Raw genomic sequence first — 23,055 nt, forward strand, 5'->3', positions numbered from 1 at the left:
TCCGGAGAAGGAGACTCCACAGCTTTTCTGGGCGACCTGTTCCAGTGCTCTGTCACCCTCACAGTGAAGAAGTGCCCCTTCATCTTCAGATGGAACTTCCCGTGCTTCAGTTTGCGCCCGTTGCCTCTCATCCTTTTGCTGGGCACAACTGAAGTGAGACTGGCTCCATCCTCTTGACATCCCCCTCTCAGATACTTATAGACATTAATGAGATCTCCTCTCAGTCTTCTCTTTTCCAGGCTAAACAGGCCCAGTTCTCTCAGCCTGTCCTTGTATGACAGCTGCTTTAGTCCTCTAATCATCTTAGTAGCCCTCCTCTGGAGTCGCTCCAGTAGCTCCATGTCCCTCTTGTACTGGGGAGCCCAGAACTGGACACAGTGTTCCAGGTGTGGCCTTACCAGGGCTGAGTAGAGGGGGAGGATCACCTCCTTTGTCCTGCTGGCAACAATCTTCTGAATGCAGCCCAGGATACCGTTGGCCTTCTTGGCCACAAGGGCACATTGCTGATTCTTGGTCAGCCTGCTGTCCACCAGGACTCAGAGGTCCCTCTCTGCAGAGCTGCACTCCATCTGCAGAGCTGCACTCCAGCAGGTCAGCCCCCAGCCTTTGGTGATGCTTGGGGTTATTCATCCCTAGGTGCAGGAACCTGCACTTGCCCTTGTTGAAGTTCATGATGTTCCTCTTGGTCCAACCCTCTAGCCTGTCGAGGTCTCTCTGAATAGCAGCACAGCCCTCTGGGGGTATCAGACACTCTTCCAAGCTTTATATATATATATATGCAGTGTATGTGTAATATAAGCCATTTAGCTGTTGCATTTACTTTTCAAGGCTTCTCAGTGTAACTTTTGTTTCATTATTGTAACACATACACTGTGCAAATATATTTAGTCAGAAGCACCTTAATGTTGATTTTGATTCATATTCAAGGGGTAGATATTCAACCATTAATTATGAAATCCAGTGGCTTGCTCTTTGTGTGATTACTCTACCTTCATATATTCCTTGAGTTTCTATCTTGTGCAGACAATGAAATTAGAAATTAGAAATACAGTGATAGAGAAGCCATCACCTGCACCGTAGCTAGCAACAACAGCTTTTATTTAGGCTCTTCTCACTTTTCCCAAGGCAAAATGTAAGAGTTTGGTACTCACAGTGATTGATCTCCAATGTATATCAGGAATTACAGCATGTGAGTTGACAGCTTGTCACATGCTTCATTGAAGCACCACTCCCATGAAGAAAGGCTGAGAGAGCTGGGGATGTTCAGGCTTCAGAAGAGAAGGCTCTGGGGTGACCTCATTGTGACCTTTCATTACTTCAAGGGGACTCATAATAAAGATAGAGAGCAACTCTTTGCTCAGTGAGATAATGACAGGACAAGGGGGAATGGTTTAAAACTGAAAGAGGGGAGATTTAGATTAGAGGTTAGAAGGAACTTCTTCACTCAGAGGGTGGTGAGGCACTGGCACAGGTTGCGCAGAGAGGTTGTGGATGCCCCATCCCTGGAGGTGTTCAAGACTAGGTTGGAAGAGGCCCTGGGCAATCTGATCTGGTGGATGGCATCCATCTTTGAGGTCCCTTCCAGTCCGAGCCATTTTGTGATTCTATGGTTCTACGCTACTCATCCCTCTGTGTCAGTGCTGAAGTAATGCTCCAGCATGAATGCAAGAGTGCTGTATGAGAAGTTCTGGTTTACAGATGAGATCAAAGATTTCTACAAGTTACAAGGAAAGCTGGAGGGTTCTTCACCCTCGTGCCTCAGCCCATTAGTAGTTTTGGGATAACTACTTACTAAACTGCATTTTTACATACTAGTGCTAGCTCTTCGTATATCAAATTCTGGGAGAGTGGGGTACCTTTCTTTTTGCCTAGAGGTAGCTGAGTGGTGTTTTTTTAGTAAATCATGGAAGTTGTTTTTACTTATTAGTATCTTTTCCCCTAAAATAGTTTGCACCAACATAAATATAAACACCACAAAATACAGACAATTTAATCCGTCAGGCATTAACCAATACTGACTCTCAGGTGTTTCTTCAGCTACAATGGACTTTGCAGGACTCGAACAATTTTCATGATTTCAAAGATAATGCATTAAAAATTCTAGTAAGTAATTACATGATCCATTATTATTTCAAGTACAGAAAATAAATGGCCTTTAAGTTGTTCTTTTGAACAGTTATAAATAACTTATGGTTTCTTTCTCTTGTTAAATGTAGTCCTAAATTTTGACTGTGATGTTTTGCAGTTTTACCTCATAGAACAGGTGATTGTTGCTGCATGGTTTGTGTAATTGTGATATGATAGATTTGCTATGCAGAACGGGAAAAAAATCATTTTTGGAAGATGAAATATTTCACCAAAAGTAACTATGTATAGGAATCTAATTTCTTTTAAATTAAGTTTGGTTTTAAGGAGAGGAAATAAGCATTACAAATAAAAGGACTTGGGTGCTCTTCCTTTATTTTTCCCATTGACTAACCCTTGCCTAATCTCTTGTTCCCAGGGTGCCCTTGCTTAGTCCGAAAATGGTTTTGTGGTACAAAATGCTATTATTTCTAGTAGAGAAAGGGTAGCCATCTTATTTTTGGTCTGCACTACTTTCTCATACCCTAGAGGTGGTGCTGTCTACAAGGAAGCCACTGGAAATTAGAGGGCAGGCAGGAGAAATGGGAAAAGGAGCAGAGTGGAGCTTGTGATCCCGGGGCATAGTGGGGATATAGATAAAGGAAAACAAAACAAAACCCACTGGTCTGAAGAAAGTTAAATAAAGGAATTAAAGTTACGGAAGAAAATGTGAAGTTGGGATATAGCCTTACCAGAGAGAGAAGACAGAAGATAAATGGGACTTCTGTTTGAAACAGTACTTCATGGTAGTTTCTGCAGAGAAGCGTTGCCTATATAAAGACTATTTAAGTCACTCATCAGTTAACACATTTTAGAGAGAGCTCCCTTGCATGGCTGAGTCAGGACCTCTTAACCAAACAAAAGCACAAAATGGAAACGCATAGACAGGGGAAGCAGTGACCTACATACTGGGAAGATTATAGGGATCCGGCCTGGTAGTGTAGGGATAGGATCAGGATAGCCAAGGCTATCAGGATAGTTGGAGTGAAGCTCGACTAGGGATGTAAAGAATAGCACAAAGACTTTCTACAGGTACACAAGACAGCAAAGGAAAACAAAAGAAATCATAACCCCTATGATGAGTGTAACAGGGAACCTGGTTACAGCTGATGTGGAGAAGGCTGAGGTACTCAGCAACTTTTTTGCCTCAGTATTCACCAGCAATTGCTCTTACTATAGTTCTCAAGTCTCAAGGCAGGGACCAAGAGAATGAAGTCCCATCCACCATAGAAGATCAGTCCATGAGACCCAATCAGATGTGTCTTAGGGTCCTGAAGGAACTGGCAGATGAAGTTGCAAAGCCACTATCCATCAAGTTTGTAAAGTCGTGGCAGTCAGGTGAGGTTCCCAGTGATTCGAAAAGGGGAAATATAACACTCATTTTTAAAACAGAGTAAAAAAGAAGACCCGGGGAGCTACAGACCAGCCAGTCTCACCTTTGTGCTCAGTAAGATCATGGAGCAGATCCTTTGGGAAGCCATATTAAGATGTGTGGAAGACAGGGAGGAGCTTGGTGACAGCCAACATGGCTTCAGAAAGTGTCAATCGTGCCTGGCTATCTTGGTGGCCTTCTACAACAGAGTGACAGCATTGGTGGAAAAGGAAAGAGCAAATGATGTCGTCTGTTGACCTGTGCAAAGCCTTTGATATGGTCCCACACAAGATACTTGTCTCTTAATTGGAGATACATGGATTTGATGCATGGACTATTTGGTGGATAAGGAATTGGCTGGATGGTTACATCCAAGGAGTTGTGGTCAATGTCACAGTTGCTAGGTGGAGATCAGCAACAGGTGGTGCCTCTCAGCAGTCTCTGTTGGGACTGGTACTTTTTAATATCTACATTGGTGAAATGGACAGTGGAACTGAGTGCACCCTCAGCAAGTATGTGGATGACACCAAGTGATGTTAAGTGGTGCAGTTGATATAACAGAGGGAGGGAGTGCTATCCAGACAGACCTTTACAGGCTTGAAAGATGGGCCCACATGAACCTAATGAGATTCAACAAGTCCAAGGTACTTCACCTGGGTCAGGGCAATCCCAGACATGAGGGCGGACCACAGAAGAACTCATTGAAATCAGCCCTGTGGAAAAGGACTTGGGTCTGGAAAGGACTTCTGGTGGATAAAAAAAATCAACGTGAGCTGGCAATGTGCATTTGCAGCCCAAAAAGCCAACTGTATCCTGGGCTGCATCAAAAGAATCGTGGCCAGCAGGTCGAGGTAGCTGATTCTGCCCCTCTGTTCCACTCTTGTGAGACCTCACCTGGAGTGCTTCATTCAGCTCTGTGGACCCCAGCACAAGAGAGTCATGAACCTGTTAGAGCAAGTGCATAGGAGGGCCATGAAGATGTTCAAAGGGCTGGAGCACCTCTCCTATAAAAACAGGCTGAGAGACTTGGCATTGTTTAACCTAGAAAAGAGAAGGCTCCAGGAAGACCTACTGCTGTCTTCCAGTACTTAAAGGGCGCCTACAAAAAAGATGGAGAGAAGATACCTTATCAGGGAGTGTAGTGATATGACAAGGAGTAATGTATTTAAAATAAAATAAGGTAGATTTAGATTAGACATAAGGAAGAAAATCTTTACCATGGGCATGGTAAGGCACTGGAACAGCTTTCCCAGAGGACTTGTATATACCCCATCCCTGGAAGTGTTTCAGGCCAGGCTGGATGGGGCTTTGAGCAACCTGGTCTAGTGGGAGGTGTCCCTGCTCATGGCAGGGGGGTTGGAACTGGGTGATCTTTAAGGTTTCTTCTAACCCAAACCATTCTGTGATTCTATGATCATGACAGTGCTTGTGATTCAGTTGTTCAAGAGAAATCCCCTGTGGGATAAATATACAGTTATTGTACACAATTCTAGAGTATGAATGGAGAGGGTATCTAAAATCCCTGAAAGAAATAGAATGAGCCTGAGCTGCATGTGTAAAGACAATATAAATCTTGTATCTTGTTCTAGGAACATCCAGAGTTTGCATGGTCTCTAAAATGGCTGCAAAATATACAGGACTTGGAAAACAGATGTGGAGCTGTATGTCAGTTTTTTGTCTCTTCTTCAGGAAACCCAAGTTTACATAAATCTGGAGACATATCAAGAAAACTGATTTTCTGTTTTCTTTGGTACCTTCTTCCTTTTTCAAGGTTTGCTCTGGCTCTGAAAAGCATATGTTTTTTGCCAGCTCATATTAACTTGTGAGTGCAGTACATGTTGTTCTTCTCTCTGGACTGCTAAACTGACTCCCCATTCATTTCGACTTTCTGTTCAAGTGAAATTAAAAAAAAAAAAAAAAAAAAAAAAAGAACAGCAAAACCCCAAAAACCTCTATGGTCTTGCTTGCTCCAGCCTGTCTTGCTAAACGTGTTTCTCACTGTAACCCTCTCTGCTCCCTCTGTTTGCATAGCACAGACCTCTTCCCTTTCCTTTTATACAATCTTCTCACTGCTGTGGGAGCCTTCTCCTTTATACCTTCTCTGCCATCATGAACAGTTTTTCTGTGACTGCCTTTTGACTTTCATGCTTACTTCAGAACACTGCTGAAAATGCATTAGTTTTTCCTCAAATTCTCTTCCTTTGCTGTTATTTGAAGGCTTTACTATTAACGCAACTGCATAGAACATTTTGTAACGCATCTTACATAACAGATACTACACAAAGTGAAGTTTTTTAGACTACCTCTCGGTCTTTTGTTGTGCCCATTGAAGTGAAAGGAAAAGCTGCTATTGGCTTCCATGTGAGCAGGCGTGGGCTTCTAGCACAGTTTATATCAGTGAAGCTCTACATTGTACTACTACATGACAGTCTCGTATTTCAAAAAGATAAATTGCTGCTCTCCTGGGTGGCATCTTTCTCTCGAAGTGGGATCTGCTTGCCTTGGCTCTTTGCTAGCTTTGGTAAGTTTAAAAAAAAAAAAAAAGAAGAAAGAATTTGTCAAAACAGTTATCCTCTTTGTTTCAAATGTGTTTGGAGCAAATAAGTTCCCTCTACTCCCATGCTGTTGGAAGGTTAGGAAAATTACAGGAATAATATACGTTCAGCTGACAATACAGATCAAAGCTTTTTGATGGTAATGGTAAATGTTGCCAGAGGTAGAATGGACTGAGGAAGTATAGGTGGTTGCTAGGGCATGTAAGAGGATGAGGCTTTATCTTGCTCTTAGATTGCATTATACAATATTGTTTTCTTATACAAAATAGTAGGTGGCAAAATTTATTGAGGCTAAGCAAAAAGTTTTTTTTACTTGTCATTTCTTTGAACAGCTTGATGTTCTGTGTGTCATTAGGTTAGGAGACCCGCAGATACTTAGCTGTGCTGTTGTTTCTTTACTCTATGCCTTGTGGCTGCCACAGGATTTTTTTTTCTCTCTTTTTTTTTTTTTCACTTTGATAGTGTTCCATAGCCCTGGTTAGAATACCATTTCAAGTATTAATGTTCTCTTAAAACAACTGAAGTTTGTATGTTTCCACAGTTTCCATGGCTACACTTATTTGCACATGATTCTGTGGTTCGTAACTCATTTTAGGCTCGTACCAAGAGCAATTAAGGTATTAATATGGTGTAGTAACTGTATTTGGGTCCATAAGTGAGTACTTGAATTTTACTCTTAAGCTGTATTCATTTTTAGAGGGACAGATGGAAAACCTAAGCAACATTGAAATTAATGAAAGGTATGCTGTCCTAAAATATCCTCTAGTTTGTCCACACATGTTCACAAATACAGTCAGCCTATAGTGTACTCTCTGTCTTCCAGCACTGTGTTCCCATACTGATAAGACTCATCTTTTTACCTTCTAATAGACTCTCTAATCTTGTTATAGCAGCTCCTGGATTATCATGACCAAATCATTGACTTTGGCAATAGCCCATCTGATTCTGAGCTTTGATTTCTCACTGCCTGTTTGGCGCATCATGTATCTCAGATTGCCAGGTCTGATTCACAAGCACTAGTGTTGTTTGTTAAATCTTTCCTGTCAGTTTGGTACTGTCCAGAACACAAAGAAAAGTGTTTGTTCTGTGCAAGGTCATACAGATAAGACAAAATCATGAGGTGGTGATCCAGGGTCAAAAGAATTAAATGTTAATCTTTTTGTGTCTAAAGATTCTATTAGATTTCGTATCTGATGCACTTCTTGGGCAGTAGGAGTACAGTCATGTTAAGTTGCATTAATAACATCTCAGTAATGATTGTTTTTTCTATAGATAGAAAAATCAGCAGATAGAGGAATGTGGGTGTAAGCGAACGATACTGAATCTGTGGTGGTTACATATGACTGCTTTTACTTGCCTCAGTGAAATCATTTTTCCTTCTTCAACATAAATAACCATGATGTATGGCAAGAGGTTTGGTCCACAATCTCAAGTGCATAAAAATATCAAGTACCGTCTGTGTGCTGTGACTGATGAGTCTGTACAAATGTTCTTTTTACTCACAGGTATCATGAGCTGGTACTACTATGTGACTATGCCAATGCCAGCATCCACCTTCACAATCGCTGTGGGATGCTGGCAAGAAGTTAAACAGTCCTTCACACCTGCTGTCCAGACAAACAATGAGTTTTCTTTGCCATGTTCACAAGCTGATTTCAGGTTGGTGTTTAGATTATTGTTGAAAAATGGTATATATGGATAGCATTTTCATTTACTCTGTGGAATGGAGCCATTTCAGTACAGGAATCGAAATAGAACTTTTTTAATATGAACCAAAAAATCTTTACAGGGCAATAATTCCAAAGGCTTTATTTCACGGGTAACGATGTGGTTCTTTTTATCTGAAAACAGGCTGCTTAGTGAGTAATAAGTCTAATCCTAATGTCCTCTGGATTTGCATCCTACATCCTGTTGTGCTTAATGCCCTGCTGTAACAGTACCAGATTCTCCATCTTTTATTACAATGCCTGTCTGCAAGATCTGTGATGCCACTAGGCTTGGGCCATTCTGGATACCTAATGCCCTCTAGTATCATAGTGCCTACTCACTCCAAGTCCCCTACTTTTCCCTTCCAGTCCAGTCCCATCCCAAAGTTAGAGCTGGCCTTTGCAGTGTTTTGCCTAGGGTGATTGCAATGGTCCTGTGAAAGAAAGATGGATTCTTCATTCTGTTCAATAAAAAAAAATAGCCTGTTGTCCAGTATGTGCAGTGGCTACTTAGCTATCTTTCACCAAATGTGTAGAAAAGTAATTATTTTTAATGCATCTATCCCTCTTTCCAATCCAGTCAAAACTGATCATAGTGTTAAAATTATTACGGGGTTGTGAGTGAACATCGCAATAGTACATAGGCCTGCAAATGAGAAATGAAGTTAAAAATTAATTTTGTGGAGCAACATAGCTTGTTTTCACATGTGTTCACCTTAGTTAACAGAAGTCTCAGACGTGACACTTGATTTCCTCACATATTACTGTCAGCTTTTCAAATTCCTTAAATATTTTTTCTATTTTGCAATTAGAAGCTTAGCCTAAAAAAATGTTGTTAGGTAACTGTTTTAGGGCTAATGCTGTGTTAACATTAAGACTGTGGAAGTCTTTACCATTTTGACAGAGTTAGTGAGACTTTGGAAAATGAGGACATAATTATTGGAGTTTAAAATTAAAGGATTCTGTGGTTTGCAGCTTGACTAATTTTTTTAAAATGCTAATAAATCTTGAGAATAGGAACTTTCATGTTTTGTCTAAGATCAGTAAGACATGCCTAGTCAAGCTTTAAAATAGTTTGTAGGTTTGATAAACTTTTAGAAATTGTTTCATATTTATTCATCTACTATTTTATGTTTCTAATATGACTACCCAAACAGGAATACTCAGCAATTGTTAACTACATATTCCTCTAAAGAACAGCTTGTTCAGGAATAGGTATTTTTATTGATTTAATGCAAAAGTTTATTCTGACAGTGTGGTGATAGAGTAAGTGAGGTTTTTGGTGTTTTTTTTTTTTTTTTTAAACTTCTGGAAACTGGTAAATGTATTTGTAGCTTTCTCTAGCAAAAGTTACTGCAAGTTTTAATCAGTATGATGGTCATTATTATTATCCCTTTTGGATGAGTTAATTGACAGAGATGAGGTGATGTATCTACAACAGATGAAGTAGTGACAGTGAAATAAATAAAACTAATGTCTTGAAAGAAAAACTGACAAAAAATGATGTTTATTTGGGAGTTAGCAAAACAAATACTTGTTATTTATTTTAGTTATTAAGACTATGTAACCAAGGCATTAGCGGAGCTTTCTGGAAAGGATGTGAAATAGATATAGACAGGCAGATAATAAGGTACTGTCCCGCGTAAGATAATGGGGATAGACTCTTGGATGGCAGGAAGACGAGGGATTTCTAAAAAAGGTATTTAAAGGTGTAATGTAATTTATATCCACGTGCCAGTGAGTTTGACATAAGGTGACTGTGTCAAAATATTAAGTGGAGCTAGAACGTAAAATAAGTTTTCTATCTTCTTAAGGACTCTGTGGCAACTTTCACAAGAGATAGGGTGCTAGTTTTCATGTTCCTGCCTAGTCTCAACTCTGACAATTAAATACAAAGTTACATTCTTTTAGAGAAAAAATATTCTGGTTTAAACCATCCTTTGGAAAAAAAATGTGTAATGAGAGAGGTAGTTTCTCTGCTAATATAAGTAATCAATGTCTACATCTTTCACTGAAAAAAAGTTATATAAGGTGTTAAAAGTTTTGGCACTTCTGCAAAATGTAGTTCTTTCCTACATGTTTTCATTTGTTTTTGTGTGTAAGCACTCACCTGGAGCATGATCTTACAAATATAAATGCTTTTGGTGATACTTGGTGCAGTAACAGTAAATGCTTTGCTTGTCAAGGCATAGTAGAACCAGCTTCTTTAAGATGAAATCTGAAACCAAGGAGAGTTTCTGTGCTGCACAGAAGACAAGCTAGGAGGTGAAAACATGAAGCTGATTTCTGCTTAGATACAAGTCTATTTGGGCAGATAAATTGTTGTAAAGGTATATGACTCAGTGTTTAGGAAGGATCAAATTTACTCATCTTTCCAGCTACAGCTTTGAATATTCTGTAAGGGTAATGTAAAATAATCTAGATCCTAATGTGATAGCTTCAAATGTCTATGATGATAAGACTGAATTGATATCTGATGTTTTTACTTGAGAAAAAATATTTAAAAAAAATGTAAAAACTCTTAGAGAATTTTATAGTGACAACAACAACAGAAAAACTTTAAATTTCATTCTAGTGCACCTAATATGTTTATGGGGTAAATAAAGATGTAATGATTTAAATAGGAATTCTCTGAACAGATATTTTTGTATTATTACTTAATTTATCTGTATTTTCAGCACTTGTTCAATTGATTCACATCTATTATAAAAACACGGTTTGACTACTCTCTTCTTTTTTAGTTATGAGTAACTATATCAGTTTCAGTCAGGTATGTAGTAAAGATTCTGACCTATGTTTTCACAGTGCTTTGCATGAGTGAATGGTATGAGAAGATAAATGAGATGGTTTTATGTGAACTAACTCTGTGATTCTGGTGTCTAGAAAATATCATTCCAGTGCCTAGGAAATATCCTTGTGTTAATATACTCTGTTGCGCATGTTTCTGATATCATATTAAACTATTTTCTGTTGTTGGTATTATCAGATGGCATGAAGAAAGCTGTGGACATGTGGAATATCCCTGCCGTTTCCAAAGTCCTGCTGCCAGGTTGCAGAGAGTCATTCCTTACAGAGTCTTTGCTCCATGGTGCCTTATGAAATGCTGTGAAGAACATCTACTTCAGCTTATTCCTCAGTGCCTCTCAGCTGCTTACACCACACTGGGCACCCATCCCTTTTCCAGGCTTGATGTTTTGATAGTTCCTTCCAACTTTTCCAGCCTGGGAATGGCTAGGTAAAGAAAGTTCATCTCCTTCTGTATTTATTTGGACTCATTTTTGTCATCTAATTAACAGTGTCAAATTTCTATCCATATAAAGTTGCTGTGTTATTTTTGTTAAATCAATTTTGAAACTCTAGTTGTTGCTAAGTAGGTTTTTCTTGGTAGTTTTACTTACATCCTTTGTGCTATGAACTTTAGTTTTCATAAGGCTCAGGAAGAAAAATATAAGCCTCTGAATTTCCTCATTTGCAAAACTGACGTTCTTTTATTATGTCTATTCATTTCAGTACTTGATGCTGCTATCATTTTGTTATGTTTTCTCTTGTCAATGACTTCACCATTATGTCTTGACAAAACACGAGCATGTTAAAATTCAGATACAGAGTTTGTTCATAAGCTATTTGTGATTTATGATTTTCTAGTCAAACACTGGGCCTTGGAAGCTGAGGAAGGCAAACTGTAAGGATTATATTATCAAATTTTCATGGAATTGTGGAGAACAGAAAACTTAATTAAATATTTTTGTTTTTTACAGTACAGTTTCCAGTTGTGCAGTGACAATAAAATTTTAGTTCTACTAGCTCTACTAGTAAGGCAGTGTCTAACAATTAAAATTCCCCATTTATTTTTTTTATGTTTTAAGAAATATGTAAGTTGGTAATCAGATATAGTATTTATTCATAGCAGAGAATGAAACACTGTTTTTATTCACTGTTTGCCTAGTGCCAACACTAGAATAGATGCTTTTAGACATATATAATATGAAAAAAAAAACATCCAAAGGAGGAATTAAAGGCAATGTTCCTTTGAAAGGGGAGGACTGAAGGGAAAGCTATATTCACAGACTATTCATTTTGTATGGAGGTATTGGAGCAGTTGTCAACTGCCAGCCTAAGTGCTTAGACGAACTAAAAGTCCGAACTGCTAAGCTTATTGTGTCAGATTTCTTTTTACAAACTGTACAATTAAGCAAGTAATGAAACTTTTTGTTTCATGTTACATGTTTTGATTTATATTTCTGTAGATTCCTTTCTCCAGCTTTCCTCTTGCAATGTTACTTAAGGAAAAAAGTAGAAAATACTGCTGGCATGCAATAATAATATTGTATAGATTTTGGTTTAGTTTTACTTTCACTTTTAAAAAGATCTATAACATTTAAGACTTCAGCGTTCAGTGACACTCTCCTTTGTCAGATAAGCCTCATTGCTTATAAATAACTTCATTGAGTTTGCAATGATAGTTCTTTGCTCAATTAACTCATAAATGAAAGTGTCAAGAGACTTGCATGACTCCTGGTTGCTTTGGATGCCTACCACAGGTTATATTTTCTGATGCTTTGCGTGGAGGTTTGATTTGTAGGTAAGCGTGATGTTGAGTAACATGTTCTTGAAGCCGTATGAAATGGGGAGAGCAGCTTAGTGATTTCTTATTTCAGAGCCATGGTGCTTAAACATTGACATGGGTCCTTATGGACCATCACTGTAAATGAGGAAGAAAATAGCCATTTTACTTAGATGTATGACAAAAGTAATGATCAGTGGAACCAGGAAGGGCAAGATGTACACACAATATAAAAAGAAAGAGAAAGGGACAAGAGATGTGTAGGCCAAAATGACAGCACACAGTAGATGAAATCTTCAAGGTTCATTTGCTGGTATGCTATGTCTCTTTAGGAAGATGTCAGTGCTTCCCCTGCATGTACCTTTCCCAGAATCTGTAGGGAATGCCTGCAGGGTGTTCTGTTGCAAAACCATCTGTGGTTATCCAGATTGCACATTCTGAATATTGTAATAGTGATTTCTTTGTGAAGGAGATGAGAAAACCTATAAGCATTATTACAATATTTCCTTATGCTTCTTCTAACGACTGTCTGTTCCAAGTGATCCATATCATTGAATATAAGTGAAGGATGAAAGAAAGGACATGCATACTTCCTGATGCTTTTCTTTCAACAGTTCATCAAGCCAAGCACATTCAAATTTTAAAAAATGGAAATAAAGGAATAATTTAAGCTGTTTAAATGTCAAGCTGTTTGGACAGCAAAAGGAATTATTAAGTGACTCATAATAGCTCGTTTGTTCTTGTTTCATGTGATTTTTTTCAAACAGAGGTTCTGTGCATATAGCAAGCTAACATAAATGGTTAATTCCTGCCCATGCAATGGTAATTACCCAAATGACTTCAGTTAAGACTAAGCTATGTGCAAAACCATGCCCAAAGCCACATTAAAAAAAAAAAAAAGTGTGCTATTATCTTGGGTTAAAAAAGGTGCTGTACTATTTACTTTTTTATCTTCTAGCCTATCTGTAGCAGTATAAACATAACAGCATGCCAGCACAAAGGAATTGTTGTTTTGAGAATTCTAATTGTACTCCTGTCTGCCAGGGAAGGAAGCAGTCATAAATTTTAGTCATTATCTTAAGTTTCAGGGCTTTAGAGTGTTTGGCACTTGTCTTTCTCTGTTCCTCATTAGCTGATACTTACTGTGTTTTTTATATCCCAAAATACTTCCCTTTTCTTAAGGGGGTTGTTTCCCCAGCATGTTAGAGTGGTATGAAATGATGATAGTGCATGCATAGAGTGACCTAATTAGGTGTTTTAAGATGTCAGCTGCTGCAGCCACTACTGTGGGGTAGCTACATTTCTCTTGAAGTCTGACTTTATGGGAAAAACTCTACTTGAAAGCATGTTCATTTTACTTACATTTTCTGTACATCTCTTCATGTCTTTTTTAATTTGCTATGGATTTCTGTATGGGAACAGAATCTTGATTGCATATAATAATTGCAGTCATCATCTCTTGCTTCCTGGAGATCTTTGAAGTTGGATGATTTAATTTTGCATTCTTTTTGGTTTTCACGCTATTTTAGTTCAAGTGACTTCAGTATAGCTTCTCCCAAATTTATATTAGTAAAAGAAGAATGTGGCCCACATGTCTTTGTTGGTGATGTTATGTTAAACCATACATAAAAAAAATCAAATTAATAAAGCATTGTGGACCAAATTTACATAGGTGAAAAGCTGGAGATTCAGTGCTTTCAGTAGAACTTCCAGAGTTACTTGAACACTTAACAGCACTTTTCATCTGATTTTAAGTTCTCTCACCAGCAGAAGGGAGAGAATTGGAAGAAGAGGAGTAGTGAAAAAAAGGAGATTGCAAAGACTCTGGAGCTCCTAATCAGATTGTTCAGGGAAGAGGTTATTGACCTCCCATTACACCGTAAGATGGCCGTCATTTTTATGCTTTGAGGGCTAACAGGTTAGAAGCAGGAGATTAGAGGTAGCTCCATGGTTTTTTTGCTGTTGATGACACTGAGGAATTGAGGAATTGACTCCACTGGCATTTAAATACCAAGATTATTCCACAGTTGCCAGTAGAATTACATAATCACAGAATGCTTTGGGTTGGAATGGACCGTAAAGCCCATCCAGTTCCACCGCCCTGCCATGGGCAGGGACACCTCCCACCAGACCAGGCTGCCCAAAGCCCCATCCAGCCTGGCCTTGAACACCTCCAGGGATGGGGCATCCACAGCTTCTCTGGGCAGCCTGTGCCAGTGCCTCACCACTGTCTGAGTGAAAAATTTCTTATGGATCATAGAATCACAGTAGAGTGGGCCAGTAGAGTAACTCATGTGGACAAAACTGGTGGAAAGACTTCAAATAAAAAATAGGGTTTGTGTGTTCCCTGGGCATACACTGTCTTCAGATCAGTTAATTCCCAGTCCAGTTTTGTTGATCCCATTTGAAAGCCCAGTGTTTCAAAATCTCTTCCCACTGATCTCCAGCTCCTTAATCTCCTTTCCTTTTGGCAAAACCTACAGAAACTCTGAATTCTGTGTTCTTTTTCATTCCATCTGGGAAGAGTGTTCTTTCAAATATAGACCCTGGCTTTTTGTGCCATCTGAGCTTGTACTTGAGACTTTGACTCTCTTGCATTGTTTAATTGCATAAGCCCTCTTTTTCCATGGAAGTCTTTATTGCTTCCTTGCTAACCATGGAGGGCCTTTCACAGTCACACTGATCTTTTGCATTTCTAGGGCCTTCAAAACTGCTTACCATCCTTCTACTTTTTCATGGCAAATGCACTGATACTTATTTTACTCCCTTGGAGGCTGTAAGCTTTTGTTTATGTTGAGTTGAAGGACTTTTTTAGAAACAATGGTCTTCAAATTTGTTGTTTGTTTGTTTCCAGCACATGTAGTTGGAGTAATGTAAGATTAGTACTTGTTCTGTTTGAATTTGAAAACTGGTACTTTTAATGTACTAGTGCTAGCACAACAAAAAATCTGTAAGTGAAGCACCATGTATCACTTACGTGACTAGTCACATCACATGTCGCCGGGAGCTGTGGGAGTACAATGAAAAGAGTGTTCTTTGGTATGTACCCTGCTCATATGTTTTTCTATAAGCATTTAATAACTTAGTTTTTCAGCACTAGTAGCTGCTAGAAATAGAATAATGGGATGTATTGACCTTTGGGTTTAGCTGTTTTGTTGTTCGCACAGCAATTTTGCTCAGCAGAGCTAGCAAATAACTAAAACCAAAGAACCTATAAATAAGATACTGGTGTTTTGAAAGGAGAATCCTGATGTTAGGATATTTGAATCCTATGTGAGTTCTAAAATAAGTGACGTTATTTTCAAATATATTTGACACCCTTGAAACCCAAGTGGCGTTTGATGACTGAAATGTAGAGGGTCCTTAGAATCTTTGGATATTTGTAAAACACATCAACTTATATTGCTGGCTAACAAAGGATTTAGCAACCCGGCTTTGTCTCTATTTGTCTGTCATGCAAATGGTCCTAGATGGTATATCAAGTAGAAAGAATATCCCTTTTTTCTAAACAATGTATTTCAGCAGTACTCTTGAGTCTTTCCAGGCCATGTCACTAAGGTTGTTAACTTTTTAAATTGAAAAGGAAAACAACAACAACAAATCAGGCTCTTTGATCTGTGCGTGTGTAGCCATCATTTATCCAATCTGTAAATCTACAGTGTTCCAATGACAACTGATAAAACTGTAGAAAGCCACGACTATTGGAAACCATCCAAATGTCAAACCTAAATGTCAGTCTTTAGCATTGTTCAGTCTTGCAGAGCTGTGACTGACCATTTGCCTCAGCTGAAGCCTTTTGTGAGAGTATACATTTATATAAACTTTTTGGTCAGCATTTTGAGTTGTGTTAGTTTTAGGAAATATTTGCAAGAGTAAAGCTTAAACATGAACACTCCTTAGTCTATTTTTGGCGTATCAATAGTTAGTTATCCAGACAGAAATAACCACATACAAGAGTTCAAGCTAAAAATATGATGTCTGGAGAAAGAAAAATGGATTTTTAACCTATTTTTGATGCATTATGTAGTGAGAATCTTAACTGGAATCTTGTGTACTTGGTTGCTTGTATGTCTGGTGTGATATTTTTTTCCTTTTTTTTTCCTTTTTCCCTTTTTTTTCCTTTTTATTTTTTCTCTTCTTTTTTCTTTTTTGTCTTTTTGTCTTATTTTCCTTTGGTTTTTTTTTGTTTGTTTGTTCTCTTCTTTTTGTCTATATATGAGAGTCTGCAAGTTGTCCGAGAATTTAATGCCTGATACTACAAATGATTTTGCATGTCCTCAAGTTTACATGCAAGAGTCCTTTACATTTTGATCAAAAAACATGCTTGCATATCTACTTTATATATTTGTTGCCAGGACTGTGACTTGGTTAAAGTCCAAAGTTCATAAGCTAAATTTGGTGTAATGATGCAAGTAAATTTAATGTCATTTGAATTTAAATAAAAGTTTATTGAGCTTATACCTCCTACCAATATTTGCAAGTAGTGGTTGTTTGCTTTGCTCAGTGCTTTTTTTTTTAATAGAATTTGGAGTATAGTGGAGAGCACCTAGGAGGAAATAGTATCTGTCCTTCTTGTGTTTCTGAGATGAAGAATCAAGCATGAAATTTGGCTGAAAATAACAAGTAGTCCATTCATCAATGCAAACAAAAGTGCTAATGGAGTATAAATCATTTTTTTAACCTTATGCTTTCTGTTTTCTTTCTGAGTTACAATACCACTTAGGCTGAGTTCATTACAAAAGGTTGCAAATTAACAAGTTTTTTCAAGAGGCAATTTTTATAGTTAGCATTTTTTCCTTTGGAAAATTAAGTATTTTGTAAAATCACATGCAAATAAGTAAAAATGGTTTATTTTAGTATTGTGGAAATTATGTATGAAATCCATGTTGTCTAGCACGAGGACTACCACAGTGAGTTGTAACTGTAGAGATTCATTTTAATTTGTATGGGCTTCCTTTTAACTAGTAGTTCTGGTAGATACTTGGAGTGTTTGCTAGCTTTAAATGCTCTGTTGCAATAAAACAAAGCTGCTATAAATAATAATTTCAGTATACCTACGCTTAGCAAAGGGACTCCAGAGATTCGCGTTGTGGAATGGAGAGGGGGAAATGTGATACCAGCTGAGTAAATACTTGGCAAGAGAGGAAAAGTTGGGTATCTATTTAAAATGTTTTTGTTTTTAATACCAGAAAAGCAGTCAGACATGATATTCAAAACTGACTGTATGGCTATATTGGCTATAACCTGCATTCAGTTTTGAATTTAAGGAGATCTGAGACGTCTTCTAGCCATCTAAATTTTTAGCACATTATGTTTGACTTTTGTCTGTCTTTTCCTTGATTTTTTTCACTGTTATAGAAATCTGGATCCAGTCTTAAATTCTTCAGAATTAAGTCAAATTTTTATGAAATTAATATTGATCTAGAGGCAGAGTAGCAATGTAGTAATTTTTACTTTTGCTGAAGCATTACCATACTATTTCAAGACAATAAAGCTATACTAAATTCATCTGTGTTGGAGACTTATCTGTTAGTAGCAGTAATTCAGAGTATGTGGCTGTAAAACACGTATATATTAACTTAGTGGTATTTTCACATTCAGAACATTTTCTGACTTTTATATGGAGCCTGAGGTGTAATTTGCTACCACTGCAACCACAGTCCTTCATCCAGTTGTCATTTTGTGATCAAACCAGGATTTGGAGTACTTCAGGCACAATATATTTCCTTACTAATGTGCCGAGCCATCTTGTTAGTCTATTAACTATTAACAGATATCCTTTTGAATGCAAACCTGCAAGAAAAATAAAACAAGATCATCTCTTGACGGAAACCAAAATTTGTTTTTCATCATATTATAAAACTGCTTGTCCTGGTTTTAGCTGGGATAGGGTTATTTTTTTTTTTCATAGTACCTGTTATGGTGCTCTGTTTGGGATTTTTGATGAAAATAGTGGTAGTAACATGCTAATGTTTTAGTTGTTGCAGAGCAGTACTGACACAAAGCAAAGGACTCTGTTTCTTGTGTTGCCCTGCTAGTGAGGAGGCTGAGGGTGCACAATGAGCTGGGAGGGAACACAGCCAGGACAGCTGGCCTGAAATGACCAGATGGATATTCCATACTGTATGACGTTGTGCCCAGCAATAAAACTTGGGGGGAGTTGGCTGGGGAGGCTGCCATTGCTCAGGGACTGGCTGGGCATTAGGCAGCTGGTGGTGAGCACTTGCAGTGTGCATCGCTTGTTCTGTGTATTCCCTTCCCTTCCCTTCCCTTCCCTTCCCTTCCCTTCCCTTCCCTTCCCTTCCCTTCCCTTCCCTTCCCTTCCCTTCCCTTCCCTTCCCTTCCCTTCCCTTCCCTTCCCTTCCCTTCCCTTCCCTTCCCTTCCCTTCCCTTCCCTTCCCTTCCCTTCCCTTCCCTTCCCTTCCCTTCCCTTCCCTTCCCTTCCCTTCCCTTCCCTTCCCTTCCCTTCCCTTCCCTTCCCTTCCCTTCCCTTCCCTTCCCTTCCCTTCCCTTCCCTTCCCTTCCCTTCCCTTCCCTTCCCTTCCCTTCCCTTCCCTTCCCTTCCCTTCCCTTCCCCTCCCCTCCCCTCCCCTCCCCTCCCCTTCCCCCGTTATTTATTAAATAAACATTCTTAAAATTGGCTCTTATACAGAAATACACTTACATGAAATGAGTGAAATAAACATTACATTGTGTAGAATAAGCCTCTTAATATGTCCCATTACTTTAAACTGAGGCTTTAAGTTGGAACGTGAAGCAATTCCTTCTTCATTCCCTCCATCTCTCTTGGCTTTAGCTGCAAAAAATGTTATTTCTTCCTGCAGTAATTAGAGAGTTAATGGGGCTCTTTGTGCTGCTACTGTAGAATAGCGACTGCATTTTATTAAATTCTGAGACTGGAGTTATTGCAGAGCCCACTAGCACCGTTATAGTTAAGCATTTCCAATATAAACTTTTATTCCAGTGGTTTATAACTGGCTATAAAAACTTGTCCCTGGATTAAAGTTGGCATAAAATGCTTTGGCTCATGAAAAGTATGTATATATACACATATATGAAGGGCAGCTATATGATTATGTATATTATATATAGTGTATATCATACAGATTATAAATGCTTAACCATGTATACATAGTCATATTGTTGGCAAACAAAGGACTTGTGGGTGGTATGTTGGCTGGAAACTGTCTTGGGCACAGCCATCATGAAGTGATACGGTTTTTGATCTTTGGAGAAGTAAGGAAGGCAGTTAGCAGAACTGCTGCTTTGGATTTCTAGAGGGCAGACACTCGCCTGTTTAGAGACCTGGTTGACAAGAGACCCCCGAGAGGCATTTCTGAAGGCAGAGCAGTCCAGGAAGGCTGAACTTTCTTCAAGAATGAAATCCTAAAGGAGCGGGAGCTGGCTGTTCCAATGCACCAGAAGCTGTGCCAGCCAGGAAGAAGACCAGCCTGGCTGAACAGAGAGCTTCTTCAGGAACTCAGGAACAAAAAGAGTTTATGAGCTCTGGAAGAATGGATGGACAGTTCAGGAGGACTACATAGCTGTTGTCAAGTTGCTCAGAGAGAAAATTAAAAGGGCCAAAAGCTGAATGGAACTCAATTTGACTAGTGCAGTAAAAGACAAAAAAAAATTGCTTTTATAAATACATCAACAGCAAAAGGAGGACTAAGGAGAACCTCAGTCCCTTATTGGATGTGAGGGGAAACATAGTGCTGAAAGATAAGGATAAGGCTGAGGTACTTAATGACTTCTGTGCTTCAGTCTTTATTAGTAAGGCCAGTTGTTCTCAGGGTACCCAGCAAATGTGACTTCAGTCTACAAGGACAGCAGGAAGGAAGAGCCAGGGAACTACAGGCCTGTCAGTCTGACTTCACTCCCATGAAAGGTTATGGAGGAGATCATCCTGAGTGCCATTACATGGCACATAAAAGACAATCAAGTGATCAGAAGCAGCCATCATGTTTTTATGAAGGGCAGGTCCTGCCTGACTAACCTGATCTCCTTCTAATACAAGATGATCTTAGTGGATGAGGAAATGACTGTGGATGTTGTCTACCTGGATTTTAGTGAAGTGTTTGACACCATCTCCCACAGTATTCTCCTGGAGAAACTATCTGCTTATGGCTTGGACAGGTGCTTGGTAAAGAACTGGCTGGATGGCCGGGCTCAAAGAGTCATGGTGAATGAACTTAAATCCAGCTGGAATCCAGTCACCAGTAGCATTCCACGTGCCTCAATACTAGGAATAGTTTTGTTTAATGTTTTTGTCAGTGATCTGGGTGAGGGGATCAAGTGCACCCTATGTAAGCTTGTGGACAATACCAAGTTAGGCGAGACCGCCTATCCACTTGAGTGTAGAAAGGCTTTGCAGAGGGATCTAGATAGGCTAGATCAATGGGTCGGGTCTAATCACATGACATTCAACAGTGTGATCAGTAATCTGTTGAATGGCATCCAACAAGGCTAAGTGCAGGGTGCTGCACTTGTGGCATAACAACCCTATCCAGCCTTACAGGCTTTGGGAAGAGTGGCTGGAAAGTTGCTCAGCAGAAAAGGACCTGGGGGTGCTGTTCAAAGCCAGCTGAACATGAGCCAGCAGTGTGCCCAGGTGGCCAAGAAGGCCAATGGCATCCTGGCTTGTATCAGAAATGGTGTGGCCAGCAGGACTAGAAGTGATTGTCTCCCTGTACTTGGTGCTGATGAGACTGCACCTCGAATACTGTGTTCAGTGTTGGGCCCCTCACTACAAGAAGAGCAAGGTGCTGGAGCTTGTGCAGAGAAGAGCAATGAAGCTGGTGAAGGGGCTAGAAAACAAGAGTTATGAGGAGCAACTGAGGGAACCGGGGTTGTTTAGTCTGGAGAAGAGGTGTTTAGGGCAACCTCACCACTCTCTAAAACTACATGAAGGGAGGTTGCAGCGAGGAGGGTGATGGTTGGTCTCTTTTCTCAGGTGACAAGTGATAGGACGTGAGGAAGTGGTCTCAAGTTGCACCAGAGGACATTTAGATTGGATACAAGGAAGAATTTCTTCACAGTGAGGGTGGTCAGGCATTAGAATGGGCTGCCCAGGGAGGTGGTGGAGTTGCCATCCCTTGAGGTGTTTAAGAGATGTGTGGATGTGGTGCTTAGGATTATACTTTAGTGATGGGACTCAATAGGTCAGGTTGATGGTTGGACTTGGTGATCCTGAAGATCTTTTCCAAACTAGATGATTCTGTGATACTATGATCACATATATCCATGACTGCCCGTCATGTATGTGCATATTTATGTGTATGTATGTAGTGCTAATGATTTTTTTTGTCACAAGAGTTGCATAGAATTTAAAAAGTAAACTTATTCTTTTTCCTCGAAACAGCTGTGTATAGAGAGATAGAATACGGAGAGATAAAAGTGGTAATTAGTTGTCATTATTGAATATTATTTTTGAGATTTTGAAACTAGATTTCAGAACTGAGTTTTCCTCTCTCTTTTTTATCTATACCTTAACTTTTTTTTCCCTACTAACTGCATAAGATGATGGAAAGTTTTGTTGCAGATCAGTATTGAAGTAGCCCAGTCTTGTGTTTATTATTATTATTACCAACAGTCAGTAACATTGTAATGTTTCATTCCAATTTCTGAGTCATATAAATAGTAAAGTGCTTATAAATGCAGATTTTTGCATTGTATGTGCTATAAGTGTTAAGAAAGAAGATAGTTAACTTTGTGGCCAATTTTTTTGATGCTGTATGATTACTTTGAAAAGGGCCAAAAAAAGTCAGTGTTCAAAGCAGCCACAGACTCCTATCATGTGGTTATTTCTGATCTGACTTCCTGCTATACCAGGTATTCTAGGCATTCTTTGTCTCTCTGTCTTTCATAATCCCTAATTTGCTGGCCACACCTGTGGAGAAGCAAGTAATATATTTTAGAGTTTAAATGCAGTCTGCAAGATAAGTGATGCTCAAAGCAAAAGGAAATGTATGGAAAGCTTTAAATCCATTAAATCCACACTTCTTTACTTCTGGCACCAGTTGCCAGCTGCAAATGTCAGTCTATTTCATTGCAGCCATGGTGTCAAGTTTAAACAAAACACCAAAATTATTCATATGAAGTGGTCACTCTGTTTCGCTCTTTTTTTTTTTTTTTTCCCCAAGGAAGTTGGTCTAGGTCCTTTGAGCCCAAATACAGTGTTCTAACATTGTACAGCCTTCCCGAACACTTCTTATTTTTATGAGTAAGTAGTAGCTCTTTGCCAAGTTTGAAATGCATACTCCAAATTTCTGGGCTGCTAATACTAATAAAAATGTGTCTTGAAATAGGGTGTACTGCTTGCTTTTTCTTACTATTTGTTTTAAAAAAACATGGTATGCATTTTTATTATTAATTCTGATCTTGGAAGTGCTGATTACATGTGTAGACGTTTCAGTACATTAAAAAAGTGAAAGCTATTGAAATTGTGGATAAGGTATGGGATCTCTAGTGACAAGATCTAATAGTCTAAAGATGTACATTCTATAGTATTTGTCTTATTGTCTGTGGTGTAATCATGTATGGAATGTTTCTGCAGTAGGGCAATAGAATGATTTAATTTACTTGATTAGAAATTGTTTCTGAATGTGGTTAAGTTGTTGGAAATGCTTTATACGACACACTTATTTAAGAAGTCACTGCTTATCAATCATGAATGAGGAAAAGGGTGTGCTTCTTGTTTTTTTTTCTTACTGTGATTGGTAACAGCTTTTGTCT

The 23,055-nt window shown here is 38.8% G+C and overlaps 1 protein-coding gene across 12 annotated transcripts in view; it reads left to right on the plus strand.

Annotated features, from left to right (window-relative positions):
• Nucleotides 1-23,055, plus strand: part of AOPEP (aminopeptidase O (putative)) — a 203,564-nt gene that overhangs the window by 28,724 nt on the left and 151,785 nt on the right. For all 12 annotated transcript variants that reach the window (XR_007709287.1, XM_035565252.2, XM_035565256.2 and 9 more), the window contains exons 4-5: nucleotides 7,557-7,710; nucleotides 10,744-10,992. Coding sequence is in view for 11 of the 12 variants with exons in the window: in XM_035565252.2 (XP_035421145.1) it covers nucleotides 7,557-7,710; nucleotides 10,744-10,992 (403 nt within the window). In the remaining variant the exon portion in view is untranslated. The remainder of the gene's footprint in view (nucleotides 1-7,556; nucleotides 7,711-10,743; nucleotides 10,993-23,055) is intronic.

The sequence above is a fragment of the Cygnus atratus genome, chromosome Z, assembly GCF_013377495.2.
Source record: "Cygnus atratus isolate AKBS03 ecotype Queensland, Australia chromosome Z, CAtr_DNAZoo_HiC_assembly, whole genome shotgun sequence".
NCBI classification, from domain to species: domain Eukaryota; kingdom Metazoa; phylum Chordata; class Aves; order Anseriformes; family Anatidae; genus Cygnus; species Cygnus atratus.